At 44.5% G+C, this 16,581-nt stretch overlaps 2 protein-coding genes across 6 annotated transcripts in view; one reads left to right on the top strand and one right to left on the bottom strand.

The window, feature by feature from the left end:
* Positions 1 to 18: 18 nt before the first annotated feature.
* On the bottom strand, positions 19 to 6,762 carry LOC106567293 (small ribosomal subunit protein eS10). Of its 3 annotated transcripts, none has more exons than XM_014136434.3 (7): positions 6,653 to 6,690; positions 2,372 to 2,446; positions 1,495 to 1,644; positions 886 to 1,060; positions 498 to 584; positions 232 to 317; positions 19 to 114 (listed from the first exon to the last, which is right to left on the bottom strand). In XM_014136434.3, exons 3-7 carry the CDS (start codon positions 1,642 to 1,644, stop codon positions 67 to 69), a joined length of 546 nt encoding a protein of 181 aa, XP_013991909.2. In that variant the 5' UTR covers positions 2,372 to 2,446; positions 6,653 to 6,690; the 3' UTR covers positions 19 to 66. The 3 variants fall into 3 exon arrangements, with proteins under 3 accessions (XP_013991909.2, XP_045549115.1, XP_013991910.3); XM_045693159.1 differs by lacking the exon at positions 6,653 to 6,690 and adding an exon at positions 2,549 to 2,575; XM_014136435.3 differs by lacking the exon at positions 2,372 to 2,446 and having other exon boundaries at positions 6,653 to 6,762.
* Positions 6,763 to 10,352: 3,590 nt separating this feature from the next.
* Positions 10,353 to 16,581, top strand: part of LOC106567295 (protein kinase C and casein kinase substrate in neurons protein 1) — a 79,201-nt gene continuing 72,972 nt past the window's right edge. For 2 of the 3 annotated variants that reach the window (XM_014136438.3, XM_045693157.2), the window contains exon 1: positions 10,353 to 10,505. The gene's annotated coding sequence lies outside the window, so the exon portion shown is untranslated. The remainder of the gene's footprint in view (positions 10,506 to 16,581) is intronic. The other variant, XM_045693158.2, reaches the window with a different exon arrangement.

The following is a 16,581-nucleotide window of genomic DNA, read 5'->3' as shown; positions in this document are numbered from 1 at the left end:
ATTCATGACACACTGAGATTACAGCAATCCCCTTTTATTATACTGTACAAGAACAGAGTCAGTGCTTTACTCCTGTGGTGGTTGCTGTCCTCTGCCACGTCCAAATCCGCCTCTCTGCAACACACAATGCCAGTTGGTAAGTTTTCAATCCTTGAAGATCTCAATTGACAATTGGGCATTAGGCTACAATAAGGCATGGCACCCACTATTGATTTGAAATACTTTACTTACAAATTGGAACTCAGTAGCTGCACCAGCGCCTGCTTCAGCCTTCTTGTCTGCACCAGTGCCTGCTTCAGCCTTCTTGTCTGCACCAGCTAAAAGGACAGAAAGTATGATCATCAGACAAGTAGAGATTCAGGTAATTTACATAAAGTTTACCATTTTCTGCAATGCCCTATCAGCCACCGTGGCAAAGCAAATATTAGCATCGGCTCAGTGTTTCCATATTGGTGCATTGTTATTGAACGTAATAAACAGGTGACTTGAGTACTCACGTGGTGCAGCAGAACGTCTGTAGTTGTCTCGGTCTCCTCCTTCACGGTTAAACCTAGCTGGCCGCTCACCTCTCTCACCCTCCATACCTGAAACAGAAGGATATGTTTTACACCACTCCTCTGATCTGCACACTACTATAACACCTGCAACATTCACCACTATTCATCCATGAAGGGAACCTGCTGACTGACTACAGGAAACAGTAAACCACAGATTACTAATGGAAGTACAATACAAAAATCACAGAAATAGAATGAATAGAGTGGCCATGGTCCCCTATTCTACATGACAATCATATCTGTTCAACAAAATATATTTCTATCTGAACTTTGAACCCTCCTGAACAGGCCCCAGGTGACACAGACATGGTCATGATATGCAGCCTACCTTTAGGCCTGGGCCGGGCGGTCTCAGGGCGCATCTGACGACGCAGAGTGGCAGGAACAATCTCTGGGGGAAGATGCAGGAAGTCCCTCAGGTACTGGATGCCCTCATTGGTCAGGTACCAGTAGAAGTGGCGCCAGGCAAACTGCTCCTTCACGTACCCAGTTGACTTCAGAGACTGCAGAGGGAGGGTCACAGTCAAGTTGAGGACAAGGGCAACAGTTGAGGACATATTCTGCTAGGGGGAAGGGGGATACCTAGTCATTTGTACAACTCAATACCTTCAACTGAAATGTGCCTAACGCATTTAAGCGAACCCCTCTGAATCAGAGAGGTGCGGGGGGCTGCCTTAATCGACATCCACGTCTTCGGAGCCGGTGGAACAGTGGGTTAATTGCCTTGCTCAGGGGCAAAGACGACAGATTTTTTACCTTGTCAGCTCGGTTACTGGCCCAAAGCTCTAACCACTAGGCTACCTGCCGCCCCAGTTTATTGCGTGTCAAAGACAAATTTCCACTTGGGGACAATAAAGTTCATCCCATCTTAGTCTCTATTTTCATTCTCCATCATGTAACACTATATGAGGCACCAGAAGAAAGTACAAAATCTAACCTGCATGGCCTTCATTACGTGAAGGTTGGGCACATTTCTATCGGCCAGCTCCGGGTGCTTAGCCAGATGCACATCCTTTTTGGCCACCATCACCCCCTCCTTGAAGAGTAGCTCGTAGATGGCTATACGATTCTTCTTGGGCATCAGCATCTGGAGGGGCGGAGAAGAACATGTCCATCACCTGTTGAACATGCTAAGCTCATGTTGCTCATGTCAACATGCATCAGCTGTGCCGTTGAGACCTCCATGAAGTGTAATAAGATAATGGTCATACGGCAGCGAATGCTGCGTTCACGTGCTAGTCGGAACTCTGTAATTTCCCCATTGGTTCCTGCAGGAACACCCCGCCCCAAAAAGGGGCTATCAAATCACATTTTATTGGTCACATACACCTATTTAGCAGATGTTATTGCAGGTCTAGCGAAATGTTTATGTTCCTAGTTCTAAAAGTGCAGTAGTATCTAACAATTCACAACAATACAAACAAATATACAAGTAAAAGAATGGAATTAAGAAATATAGAAATATTAGGAAGAGCAATGTCGGAGTGGCATTGACTAGAATACAGTAGAATACAGAATATACATATGCAATGAATAAAACAGTATGTAGACATTATTAAAGTGCCCAGTGTTCAATTATTAAAGTGACCAGTGATTCCATTTCTAGTTACATAGGGCAGCAGCCTCTAAGGTGCAGGGTTGAGTAACCGCTCTTTATGGTGCATCTGTAAAAGTTTGTGAGGGTCTTAGGGGCCAAGCCAAACTTCTTCAGCCTCTTGAGGTTGCTGTTGTGCCTCCTTTACCGCACTGTCTGTGTGGGTGGACTATTTCAGATTGTCAGTGATGTGTAGGTCAAGGAACTTGAAGCTTTTCACCTTCTCCACTGCGGTCCCGTCGATGTGGATGGGGGCGTGATCCCTCTGCTGTCTCTTGAAATCCACAATCGGCTCCTGTTGACATTGAGGGAGATTATTTTCCTGGCACCACTCCGCCAGGGCTCTCACCTCCTCCCTGTAGGCTCATCATTGTTGGTAATCAGGCCCACTACTCACATTTTGTGTCATCTGCAAACTTGATGATTGAGTTAAGAGACGTACGTAGCCACGCAGTCATGGGTGAACAGAGAGTACAGGAGGGGGCTGAACTCGCACCCTTGTGGGGCCCCTGTGTTGAGGATCAGCGTAGTGGTGATGTTTCCTACCTTCACCACCTGGGGGCGGCCCATCAGGAAGTCCAGGACTCAGTTGCACAGGACAGGGTTCAGACCCAGGGCCCTGAGCTTAGTGATGAGCTTGGAGGGTACTATGGTGTTGAAGGCTGAGCTGTAGTCAATGAACAGCATTCTCAAATAGGTATTCCTCTTGTCCAGATGGGATAGGGAAGTGTGCAGTGCGATTGCATCGTCTGTGGATCTATTGGGGCAGTATGCAAATTAAAGTGGGTCTAGGGTGACAGATAAGGTGGAGGTGCTATGATCCTTAACTTGCCTCTCAAAGCACTTCATGATGACAGAAGTGAGTGCTATGGGGTGATAGTCATTTAGTTCAGTTACCTTTGCTTTATTGAGTACAGGAACAATGGTGGACATCTTGAAGCTGGTGAGAACAGCAGACTGAGACAGGGAGCAATTGAATGTGTCCGTAAACACTCCAGCCAGCTTGTCTGCAAATGTTCTGAGGACGCGGCTAGGGATGCCGTCTGGGCCGGCAGCCTTGTGACGGTTAAAATGCTTAAAATGTCTTACTCACGTCGGCCAGAGAATGAGAGCCCACAGTCCTCGGGAGCAGGCCGTGTCGGTGGCACTGTGTTATCCTCAAAGCAGGAGAAGGTGTTTAGCTTGTCCAAGAGAAAGATGTCAGTGTCTGTGACGTGACTGATTTTCCCTTTGTAATTCGTGATTGTATGAAGTCCCTGCCACATACGTCTCGTGTCTGAGCCGTTGAATTGCGACTCCACTTTGTCTCTGTACTAACGTTTTGCCTGTTTGATCGACTTACGGAGGGCATAACTGCACTGTTTGTATTCAACCATATTACCAGTCAACTTGCCGTGGTTAAATGCAGTGGTTTGCGCTTTCAGTTTTGCACGGGAGAAACACCGGTAGACAGTGTCCTTCTCTCCCACCTGCCCTCACCGTCATTAACAGAACTGAGGAAAACAGTGCCCAACAAGCGGGGGCGAAGGACACTGTTTACCTGTCACCCTCAGGGCGACACTCTGTACTAGCTTGCTAGTTAGCACACGGTGTTGCCCTCGCCTCCCGCCTGCTGTGTACCGGAGAAAACCTGTGCTCGACAGGTGGGGGCAAAGGACACTGTCTACCGGTCATCCACGCCTACCGCTAGCAAAGGAGACGGGAGGCTAGGGCGATACCACAGATAGAACAATGAGCCAGATATTTCACCAGATGTATAAATGTGAAGCATCCGGTTGGCGTTTCCACTCACCTCCAAATATGGTGATGAGAGGAAGCCCAGGGGCTGGCATTGGGAGACTGAGCGAGATGGATTTTGGATAACATTCTGAAAATGTTCTCATAAATGAAACATTTGATCTCCAAACAATTACAATTTTCCAAAACTTGAATCTGTAACAGAGTGGACTGCGTTTTGTAGACTTTACCCTTTGCATTGTTTAGAATAACACAGAACCCAAACCGGCTGTGCGAATGTGCCATCGTGCATAAATGTATTTTGTCCCCTCACACCAAACGCGATCACGACATGCAGGTTAAAATATCAAAACAAACTCTGAACCAATTACATAAATTTGGGGACAGGTCAAAAAGCATTAAACATTTATGGCAATTTAGCTTGCTAGCTTGCACTTGCTAGCAAAGTTGTCCTACTTAGCTAGCTTGCAGTTGCTAGCTAACTTGTCCTGGGATATAAACATTCAGTTGTTACTTTACTTGAAATGCACAAGGTCCTCTACTCCGACAATTAATCCACACATAAAATGGTCAACCGAATCGTTTCTAGTCATCTCTCCTCCTAGGCTTTTTCTTCTCGACTTTATATTGCAATTGGCAACTTTCATAAATTAGGTGCATTACCGCCACTGACCTCGTTCGTCTTTCAGTCACCCACGTGGGTATAACCAATGAGGAGATGGCACGTGGGTACCTGCTTCTATAAACCAATGAGGAGATGGGAGAGGCAGGACTTGCAGCGCGATCTGCTTCACAAATAGAACTTCCTTCTATTTTAGTGCTTGGCAACACAGACGATCGCTGGCACGCACGAGCAGTGTGGGTGCAATAATTCAATAATATAGATTTCTACATTTATTTTGCAACGCTCGCACAAGTGACGCGAGCTGTGTAGTCAGCCTGTAATTGAGTTATTGTAAACACACACTTTAGAGTTGGCGATCCCTACCGGAAATATGCAAATAAATCCTAGACCACGCCAATAGGACCTCACTAGCTCGTCCTTGGCTCTGCCCAACTCCTCTGCCCACTATGTTTAATCTGTTCCCATTGGAAACAACAGGCTCAGTTAGTTATTCAAATCTTTGGGCGACACCGTGTGCTACCTAGCATCCTAGTTATCTACCACAGTGTCACACCCTCCTCCAGTGTACCAGAGTCCTCCCTAGGTCTAGCTGGCTAAGCTAGCACAGTGTCCTTCACTCCCGCCTGCCCTCGCAGTCTTTAACAGAACTGTGTGAAAACAGTGCCCAACTGGCGGGGGCAAATTACCTTGTCTACCGGTGTACGGCTAGCTAGCTACCTTTGTCGCCCCTTCTTCTGTGGGGGTTATCTGCGGCTGTCAACCAACAGTTATTGTGCATTGTCACCTACTGGAGCACATCAAGCTGAATATTGAATATAACTGTGATTTCTGTGGAATGGGGGAGACCATTTTGCATTTGTTTTTTGCCTGTATTTATAGTAGAATGTTTTGGATTGACATACATCATTTTGTTACAAAAAAATAGGACAGGTTGTACTATTTAATGGTTTTGATATGATTTATTTCAGAAATTCTGACATAAAGATGTAGTATATTTAATTCAACTGCTAATAATACTAGTAACATTTCATATTCACAAATGCAAATGGTCTAATTCAAAACCTAATTCTTTTCATTTTATAAATGAGTTTAAACAATATGGCACCACCCCTTTAACTAAAATGAAAAACAAAAAGGCAATTAAAACTTGTATTATTAATGAATATGATTTGTTTGTTTAGGATTCCTGGCAATGTAAATCGTTTGTTTGTATGCTTGTTTGCATGTGACTATTCCTCTTTTGTTTGTTGATATTTGTTTATACAAAAATTATAATACATTTTTTTATTAAAGTGAGCAAAAAAATAAAAAATAACCTACTGGAGCACCCCTGCCTCCCGCCTGTCCTAAAATAAAAACTGACCAACAGAAGTATAAAGAGGGGTTCCTGCAAACTGGTCGCATTTATACACCTGCTGCGTTCAGCCAGGTAGCAAGTCAGACATTTCCAAGTTTCCTAGTTCCGACCAGCACCTGAATGCGGCATACTGCAGTTGACCTGACCCACTGCCTGCATCAAAATAATATAAAATGTCTCATTCTGGGTGTGTATCCGGAAATTCAAGACGTGTAACTAACTTGACTTAGTGAGTTAGGGCTAACATTTCTAGCTTGGGACAGCTACCTAGCATCCAATAGACCACACAGAAGATACGAACCATATGGTAGAAAGGTTGAGGACTTGTCAGTGTGTCATGGCAATTTGGCATAGTTAGCTAGCTAATTAGTGGCTACAGCTAGTTGCTTGTTACTCGCTTTGCTAACGTTCTCAACTGGTTAGTTAGCAAATGTTAACCCATTAGTTACTTCCTGGGTCACTCGATAAATGTTTAAAGGAATAAACCGGGATATACTAGAACGCTATAATTAGCTAGTTATAAAGCCACCACAGTAATGCTAAATCGTGTTATTGTATCAGTGGAGAACACAGGGCAAGCTAGCTGCCGCCACATAGTTATCAGTCGTATAGCTAACGTTAGCTAGAAACAGACGTTTAGGGCCAAAAAACAACATTCAAGCATAAATAGACGTTAGACTATTTAAAGAAGCACAATTCAAACACGACTTTAATTTATGACAACACAATTTCGTACGATGTTTGAGATAATACAGAATAATCAAAGTAGGCCGCTTTTCTACCTTAATTCTCGTTTTGAGACCGGAGCCGGAGAGACCGACGCATGCGTATTGATGTGGTATCCAGCGCAGCCGTGAGAAATTAAAACGTCCCTGATTATTCAACATTAATATGTTTTTGTGCGGGTGTGCGTATACCATTTGGTTTGAGTGTTATGGTTTTCTATATTTTTACATGTATTTTTCAGAATACATGGTTTTCGATATTTTTGGTGACGTCACATCAGTATCATCAGCAGCAGTCATGATGATTAGTCTACAGTTCATAGGTTAATTATGTAATGTACTTTAAGATATTTGCAAAAAGTAGTAATGTTCTGAGTGGATATAAATACCAGCCTGTTTCAGCTTTTGTCAAGGCAATGATTCGCTATGGTTGGATTTATTGAATCTGTATGCACAGCGCCTCAAGCTTTATTCCGCAAAATGGTATGCAGCATCATCTGGATATTTATGCAACATTCACCTTCTGCTACCATTTCTGTCAAGCCATCTACACACAGTTTGACACATACCTTTTGATAAATCCAACATATGCACCACACAGAACGCACTGCAACTGCCTCTGCAACGCAATGATGCAAGGTAAAACAGCTTTCAATTGGAAATGTATGTACTTCTGGTGTACCGAAATGCAAAATCACTCTCGGTGTGATCGAGGCATGGATGGCTTGACAGAAATGGTAGCAGAAGGTGATTGTTGAACTTTTGTGCACACAGAACCACATGATGGAACAGTACACTCCGGTAAGACGAGGGGGGACGGTCTGTGTATATTTGTAAACAACAGCTGGTGTAACCGATGTGAAATGGCTAGTTAGTTAGCGGTGGTGCGTGCTAATAGTGTTTCAATTGGTGACGTCACTCGCTCGGAGACTTGAAGTAGGGTTTCCCCTTGCGTTGCAAGGGTCGCGGCTTTTGTGGCGCGATGGGTAACGATGCTTCGTGGGTGTCAGTTGTTGATGTGTGCAAGGGTCCCTGGTTCGAGCCCAGGTTGGGGCGAAGAGAGGGACGGAACCTACACTGTTAGACTGGTGCACGGAATCTAAGGAAGTCTCTAGATTTTGCTCGCCTGAAGTAGAGTATCTCATGATAAGCTGTAGACCACACTATTTGCCAAGAGAGTTTTCATCATGGCTGTTTATTTACCACTGCAGATGGCTGCTGGCACTAAACCCACACTCAGTCAGCTGTATAAGGAAAAAAGCAAACAGGAAAACGCCCACCCAGAAGGAGCACTCCTAGTGGCCGGGGACTTTAATGCAGGAAAACTCAAATCAGTCTTACCTATTTTCTATCAGCATGTTAAATGTGCAACCAGGGGAGAAAAAAACTCTAGACCACCTTTACACCACACACAGAGGCGCATACAAAGCTCTCTCGCCCCCATTTGGCAAATCTGACCATAACTCTATCCTCCTGGTTACTGCTTACAAGCAAAAACTAAATCAGGAAGCACCAGTGACTCGGTCTGGAAGACTGGAATATGTTCCTGGATTCTTCCGATGGCATTGAGGAGTACACCACATCAGTCACTGGCTTCATCAATGAGCACAGCCGAGAGCTGCCCAGTGACACAAGCCTACCAGACGAGCTAAATCCCTTATATGCTTGCTTCGAGGCAAGCAACATTGAGGCATGCATGAGGGCATCAGCTGTTCTGGACGACTGTGTGATCACGCTCTCCGTAGCCGACATGAGTAAGACCTTTAAACAGGTCAACATTCACAAGGCCGCTGGGCCAGATGGATTACCAGGATGGCTCTGGGCATGTGCTGACCAACTGGCAGGTGACTTCACTGACATTTTCAACATGTCCCTGATTGAGTTTGTAATACCAACATGTTTCAAGCAGACCACCATAGTCCCTGTGCCCAAGAACACTAAGTTAACCTGCCTAAATGACTACAGACCCATAGCACTCACGTCCGTAGCCATGATCTGCTTTGAAAGGATGGTCATGGCTAACATTAGCACCATTATCCCAGAAACCCTAGACCCACTCCAATTTGCATACCGCTCAAACAGATCCACAGATGATGCAATCTCTATTGTACTACACACTGCCCTTTCCCATATGGACAAAAGGAACACCTACGTGAGAATCCTATCCATTGACTACAGCTCAGTGTTCAACACCATAGTGCCCTCAAAGCTCATCACTAAGCTAAGGATCCTGGGACTAAACACCTCCCTCTGCAACTGGATCCTGGACTTCCTGACGGGCCTCCGCCAGGTGGTAAGGGCAGGTAACAACACATCTGCCACGCTTATCCTCAACACTGGAGCTCCTCAGGGGTGCGTGCTCAGTCCCCTCCTGCACTCCCTCTTCACCCACAACTGCATGGCCAGGCACAACTCCAACACCATCATTAAGTTTGCAGATGACACAACAGTGGTAGGCCTGATCACTGACAATGACGAGACAGCCGATAGGGAGGATGTCAGAGACCTGGCCAGGGGGTGCCAGAATAACAACCTATCCCTCAACGTAATCAAGACAAAGGAGATGATTGTGGACTACAGGAAAAGGAGGACCGAGCACACCCCCATTCTCATCGACGATGCTGTAGTGGAGCTGGTTGAGAGCTTCAAGTTCCTTAGTGTCCACATCACTAACAAACTGGAATGGTCCAAGCACACCAAGACAGTCTCAGGAAACTAAAAAGCTTTGGCATGGGTCCTCAGATCCTCAAAAGGTTCTACAGCTGCAACATTGAGAGCATCCTGACTGGTTGCATCACTGCCTGGTACGGCAATTGCTCGTCCTCTGACCGCAAGGCACTACAGAGGGTAGACTCCAGCCACCCCTGTCATAGACTATTATTTCTACTACCGCATGGCAAGTGGTACCAGAGTGCCAAGTCTAGAACCAAAAGGCTTCTCAGCAGCATTTACCCCCAAGCCATAAGACTCCTTCCTGAACAGCTAATCAAATGGCTACCCGGACTATGCATTGTCCCCCCACCCCCCCAACCCAACCCCTCTTTTACACTGCTGCTACTCTCTGTTTATCATCTATGCATTGTCACTTTAACTAATCCTACATGTACATATTACCTCAAATAGCCTGACTAACCGGTGCACCACTCTGTACAGGTACCGCCTGTATTTTTTACTGGTTTTTTTTGTATTTCTTTACTTATCTTTTGTTTACCTAATACCTATTTTTTACTTAAAAACTGCACTTTTGGTTAATGGCTTTTAAGTAAGCATTTCACTGTAAGGTCTACACCTGTTGTATTCGGCGCACGTGACAAATAAACTTTGATTTGATTTGATGCTGTATACTATTTTGCGCAAAAACACTATCGGTGTAATTGAGGCGTTAGGCAATTCTTTGAGAGAAAAACAGTCATTTAGAGTGTCATTTAATTTCAAAGCTAAAGTGGATGTTTACACTTAAAACTATCACAATTCCATCTAGTTGTGCTATGCCCATTGAGACATTTAAGTCATATTCAAGGGGTATTCAAAACATTTGCAATTACTAATATGTTGAGAATCTTGACTGCACCCATGGGCCATAGCCTCGCAGCACTCTCTATTCATATCACACCATAGCCTACAATGTGCCTATATCGAAGTAACTGTAGTACGACCAAACTGTTTCCAATCCGTCCTATTATTTTCATGACAGTACTCTGATGGTGGACAATATTGAAGTATTTAATGAGGCAAACGACTTTGTTGGACCATCCCCCAATGTGCGCGGGTGCTTTGTAGCTCCCCCTTGTTGCGTACATCGTGATCTCGCAGATGCAGAACCTCTTGCAAAAGAAGGGTCACCTTCTGTCATTGCAAAAAGAGAACTGATTTAAATTCTGAAATATTTGGATAACACGCGAACACCCTGGTAAGTCAATCTTACAAGTTTGTCCGTTGTGGACGTTACACAGTGTCGATGATTAGATAACGCTGTGTAGCCTACTGGCAAAGGGAAACAGGGATGAAGGAATCTTTCTCGCATGGTTCCCATCGTTTACATTAATTTACCTGACCAACGTCAGATTGCAATACAGTGTTGTTTTAAAAAAAAATCTCTTAACGACATATTATAATTATGAAACGCATATACGAATGCATTGTTATTAAATGGTCAATACCTTGATCTAGCCTAGTATGTTGTTGTTTTGTATGTTGAAGAGGGTATAATACTGCTGTTTTATGTTTTCACTTGTCAGCTGGAAAATGTGGTTTGCTTTATGTCGTATTTGGCAATTCTCTTATTGCTTTAGGCTACGTGAATTATGTTTTTTTTATTCCATAATATTCTACGACCATTTTCCCACCATGCAGATGTTTTCCTCTTTGATCACATAATGATAATAAATTAGCTGTTTACAGGCTATATGCTCCTGTTTTCCTTGTAAAATGTAAGCATTATGGCTAAGCCTTTTCTTATGGGTAATTGTAACAATGTAATTTAGCCTGTGTATGAATAGATCGAATAAAATAAATTTAGAAGAAAGTACTGCAGGCTATCGGCCGCAGATGCTACCATCACACGTCCTTTTTGGTGGTCAAGGTTGTGAGATTGCCATTTATGCTTCCTCCTAGCACTAACAGTGAGATAAACAGACCATGGAGGTAGCCTGGACGAATAAACAAGTTCGCAATGATGCTTCTGAATACTATTTCATAAAGCAGTCGACCAACGACGAATAGTAGTCTTTGTTTATTGTTTTGTAGGCTATCAAGTCTCCCATGTGCAACATTTGTACAATGTAATGCCAGAAAATCATGTGGCAAATTATTGTATGGAATACTAATGAGGGCATTCCGGTCTGACGTTATGTAATAGCCTGTCATATCACAGTGAGGAGCCATCGCTACTGTATTTGAAAGCCTTATTGTTTTTCTTGATGGAATCTCTGCCGCTCCCCTCTCACGAATCAACAATATTATTGGCATTAATGGAATTGTATTTCCTATCAAGTGTCTCAAGCGAATACACTATATATACAAAAGTATGTGGACACCCCTTCAAATTAGTGGATTCAGCTATTTCAGCCACACCCGTTGCTGACAGGTGTATAAAATCGAGCACACAGCCATGCAATATCTATAGACAAGCATTGGCCGTAGAATGGCCTTACTGAAGAGCTCAGTGACTTCCAACAAGTCAGTTCATCAAATTTCTGCTCTGGTAGAGCTGCCCAGGTCACCTGTAGTGGAAATGTCTAGGAGCAATAACGGCTCAGCCACGAAGTGGTAGGCCACACAAGCTAACAGAACTGGACCGCTGAAGCGAGTAACGCGTAAAAATCGTCTGTCCTCAGTTGCAACACTCACTACCGAGTCCCAAACTGCTGCTGGAACCAACATCAGCACAATAACTGTTTGTTGGAAGCTTCATGAAATGGGTTTCCATGGCCGAGCAGCCGCACACAAGCCTAAGATCACCATGCGTAATACCAAGCGTCAGCTGGTATGATGTAAAGCTCGCTGCCATTGGACGTTGGAGCAGTGGTGAATCACCATCTGGCAGTCCAACGGACTAATCTGGGTTTGGTGGATGCCAGGAAAACGCCACCTGCCCCAATGCATAGTGCCATCTGTAAAGTTTGGTGGAGGAGGATTAATGGTCTGCGGCTGTTTTTCATGGTTCGGGCTAGGCGCCTTAGTTCCAGTGAACGGAAATCTTAATGCTACAGCATACAATGACATTCTAGACGATTCTGTGCTTCCAGCTTTGTGGCAACAGTTTGGGGAAGGCCCTTTCCTATTTCAGCATGACAATGCCCCATGCACAAAGCGAGGTCCATACAGAAATGGTTTATTGAGATCGGTGTGGAAGAACTTGACTGCCCTGCACACAGCCCTGACCTCAACCTCATCGAACACCTTTGGGATGAATCGGAACGCCGACTGCGAACCAGCCCTAATCGCCCAACATCAGTGCCCAACCTCACTAATGCTCTTGTGGCTGAATGGAAGCAAGTCCCCGCAGCAATGTTCTAACATCTAGTGGAAAGCCTTCCCAGAAGAGTGGAGGCTGTTCTAGCAGCAAAGGGGGACCAACTCCATATTAATGCTATAAGAATATTTTGAAGATAAATACACAACTCAGAGGACGAGAAGACTAGGATTAACGATCAGTAGGAGTTGGTTTTCAGTTAGAATCTGTGGGATGTCAGTCATGAACTCAGAGCTACATGTGCTACGTGGGCCACATTTTCATTGGTCTGTACATAGAGTCTGGAGTGGATACTTGTTTTTTGGCCATTGGCCAAGTTGTCCTGCAAGGACTTCTCATTGGTCAACCCCAGACTAGGGTGGGGGGTTATAAGTGGCATCCTGTCCTTTGTTCTGTGGAGAAAAACTGAAGGACAGGGAAGACTGGACGTCTACTTTTCAGCATAGCACATATGATTTGTCCTGCTCAAATAAATCTATTTTCTCCCCCTGATTTGCTTTGGGGTCTGTGTTATTGAAGAATAACCTCAGTTGCTAACAATGCCCATGATTGATGTTCAACGAGCAGGTGACCACATACAGGTGTCCACATACTTTTGGTCATGTAGTGTCTGTCTAAGTGCAGTCAAAACACAAGATAGACCGGTAGAATGCGCATGTATAAACATTTATGCAGTTTGTGGATGTTTATATCATTAGTGATTCTTCTGCACCACTAGTTATGGCTGATGAAACAACCGTGGGATGTGATGTTAAATCCTTATTCACAGCGCAAGGTCTTGTAGGAGGTAGCCTACAACTGAGAACTGGGCAATGAATAAGGGGATGTCAGGCCCTTCAGAGAAATGGGTTGTTCATGCCTCCCTCATCAGGGTGTCGACAAGGTCTACGAGGGGACCAACTGCCTCAGCATAGTTTATTGATGCAGAGGAAGGGAAGGTAGACTATACGGCTGTTTGTTCTGTATGCCGTCACTTGGGTGAAGCTGTCCATGGTGCTATGTTGAGCTCTGCCGTCAGTGGGTTGAACCACACCCTCTGCACGTCTGTCAGCAAAGGTGCCACTGAGTGATTTGGCTGCAGAGGAGGGAGAGGATGGAGACGATGCAGTAAGGGGCATAATCCAATTGTAGTGCGGCGAAGGAGCTGTAAGGGTTTGCTTTTTATTAGCGGACTCCATGCACTTTTCTACCTTGGAGTTGAGTCTTTCAACAGGAGCCGTTCAATATCAGATGACTAAAAATAATCTTTCTTGTTGACTCAAACTGAGTTTATACTTGGATTACTCTTCTTTATTAAGGTAGTCTAGCGGTTAGAGCGTTGGGCCAGTAACCGAAAGGTTGCTGGTTCGAATACCCAAGATAACAAGGTGAGCAATCTCTCTGTGCTCTTGAGCATGGCACTTCACCTTCATTTTCTCCAGAGGTGCTGTATTACTATGGCTGAACCTGTAAAACAACACATTTCACTGCACCTATCTGGTGTATGTGAAGAAAAAATAAATAGATCTTTACTGACTATCTTTCTTCTCTGGCTTTTTATTTAATTTATTTAACTAGGCAAGTCAGTTAAGAACAAATTCTTATTTTTAATGACAGCCTACCCCGGCCAAACCCAAACCCGGAAGACCCTGTGCCAATTGTGCGCAGCCCTATGGGACTCCCAATCATGGCCGGTTGTGATACAGACTGGAATCAAACCAGGGTCTGTAGTGACACCTCTAGCACTGAGATGCAGTGCCGTAGACCGCTGTGCCACTCGGGAGCCCAAAGGAGGAGGCCCTTGCAGTGCTAAAACACGCACTTACAAGTGCCCACATAATCTCGTCGAGGAAAAGCTAGTCTAAAGCTGGCGCCAACATTCAAAGAGGGCGTGCTGTGCATCCAAGTCTCTTAACACGAACTGTTTCCTGCCTTCACCCATTTGTTTGTTCTCCCGCACAATGTCATTCTGTCGCTGATCTTGGATTAGTTCAATTTGTCAGTGTCATGTCCGTGGGTCAGAATCTGCTCAAACTTCACACCAGAACCCAAGCACTCCGTTCTGACACCTCTGGTGTCCTGGCCCTCCCACCCCTCCAGGGGTTCAGCTCCCACTCAGCCCAGTAAACGCTCTTCTCTGTCCTGGCACCCCAGTGGTGGAACAAGCTTCCCCCTGGTGCTAGGACAGTAGAGTTCCTGCCCATCTTCCGAAAACCTCTGAAACCCTACCTCTTTAAAGAGTATCTTAAATATTCCCACAGCACTTTGTTTCCGAGAACCTGTTGCAATGGATTTGTTTTGGTGCAATGACATAACTGAGATCAGAGAAGTGTGTGGTGGTCAATTAGTTAGAATTATAATATCTGCATATAATATAGGCCCTACTAACCTTTGCCTGTTTTCCCTAGCTCACATTGTTATCCACAGTAGCCTGTGTATGTGTGGGTTTTAATCACAAACACATTTGTGGGTTTTTTCTAGGTCTAATGACATGCTTCACTTTGTCTTTGCTTCTGAGAGTGGTTGTGGAAGCTGCTGCTGCTTACAGTCTAAGAGTTTGTTATTAGCATTGCATTATGATTTGCGGTCATGCAACCAACGGCTCTGTCACATCACTGTGGTTATCATACAGAGAGTAATGGAATGCACTCTAATTCTGCCACCAGTGAATGGTCTGTCAGAGGGAAGGCAGTGGGAGGAGATGGCAAGCTTGATCACAACAGAGGAAGCTAACCATAATGGAATAGGGCACTCTAGGTAGTTTTTAATCCTCCTCCTCTTCAGTGTTCATCTGTTTTTTTAATACACGCTGAAACATAACTGAGGATTAACAGATGGAGCTATGCGAAACATGAAAGAAGACGTCACTTTGTATTTTTGAGATGTGTCATTTGGAATTTGATATCAGATTTACAAAATTGCTGTAGAAGACAACCACTGAGTATGGTCAGTGCTACATTTTGGCAACTGTGTTATCAAACACTCAGCAACACCTAAGGATCATGAAATGTTGTGTTGGGTCGGTTGGCCCATAAAAGAAAAATACCGTTTTTGGGGGGGTATTTTTTAAATATCAAACTACAGGAGCCTGCTTTCAATGTTCAAAATACACCAGAAAGCATAATGTAGCCACAAGCAAATACAGGTAACTGCCAAAATAAAGGAAACACCAACATAGTGTCTTAAAAGGGTGTTTGGCCACCACAAGCTGCCAGAACCGCTTCAATGCGCCTTGGCATAGATTCTACAAGTGGACCTAAACCATGCCAGGAAAATGCACCCCATAACATCTTATTTGTATCCCTCATTTACTCAAGTATTTCCTTTATTTTGGTAGTTACCAGTTGCCTACAGTTGGGAAGGCCGCAATTTGAGAAGGGTGCAATTGCGGTTCGCAATTCAGGGCGTTCCTGCATGTGGGCATTCCTGCATCTGTAGGAACCCCTCTTTATACTTCTATTGGTAAATGTTTAAGTTAGTTTGCGGCACAGTGTCCTATCTACCTAGCTAGTACACAGTGTCGCCCTAGCCTCCCGTCTACTGTGCTAGTGGGAGGGGGGGACAACCGGTAGACGGTGTCCTTCGACCCTGCCTGTTGGGCACAGTTGTCTTTGGTACACATCAGGCGGGAGGCCGGGGCGACACCGTGTGCTAGCTTGCTAACTTGCGAGCTAGCAGACAGTGACGCTAACTAGCTAGTTAGCAAGCACACGGTGTAGCCCTAGCCTCCCATCTGCTGCGCTAGAGGCAGGCGGGCACTAGGCTTAGGCGGTATACTGTATATACTGTATACCAGGGTATTTGGAAATAGCCACAGGATGGTTTTTCAATACAATTGAAACTATTTATTTGAAGTTTTTCAATACATTTTTATATTTGTAACTACTTTTTAAGTAAATACCTGCAGTGAACTTGTGCAATAAGTTAGGAGATAAAGCAGACCGCGTTCTTCATTTCACCTGTTACATTATGTTACATTATGAAGCTTACCGTAGTTCCCCAGAATAGTTGAGCCAGTCATGTGTTTGTTTGT

This window comes from Salmo salar, chromosome 13 (genome assembly GCF_965601325.2).
Source record: "Salmo salar chromosome 13, fSalSal1, whole genome shotgun sequence".
Lineage (NCBI taxonomy): Eukaryota > Metazoa > Chordata > Actinopteri > Salmoniformes > Salmonidae > Salmo > Salmo salar.
Note: the sequence above shows the minus strand (reverse complement) of the source record. Positions and strands in the feature narration are given on the sequence as shown.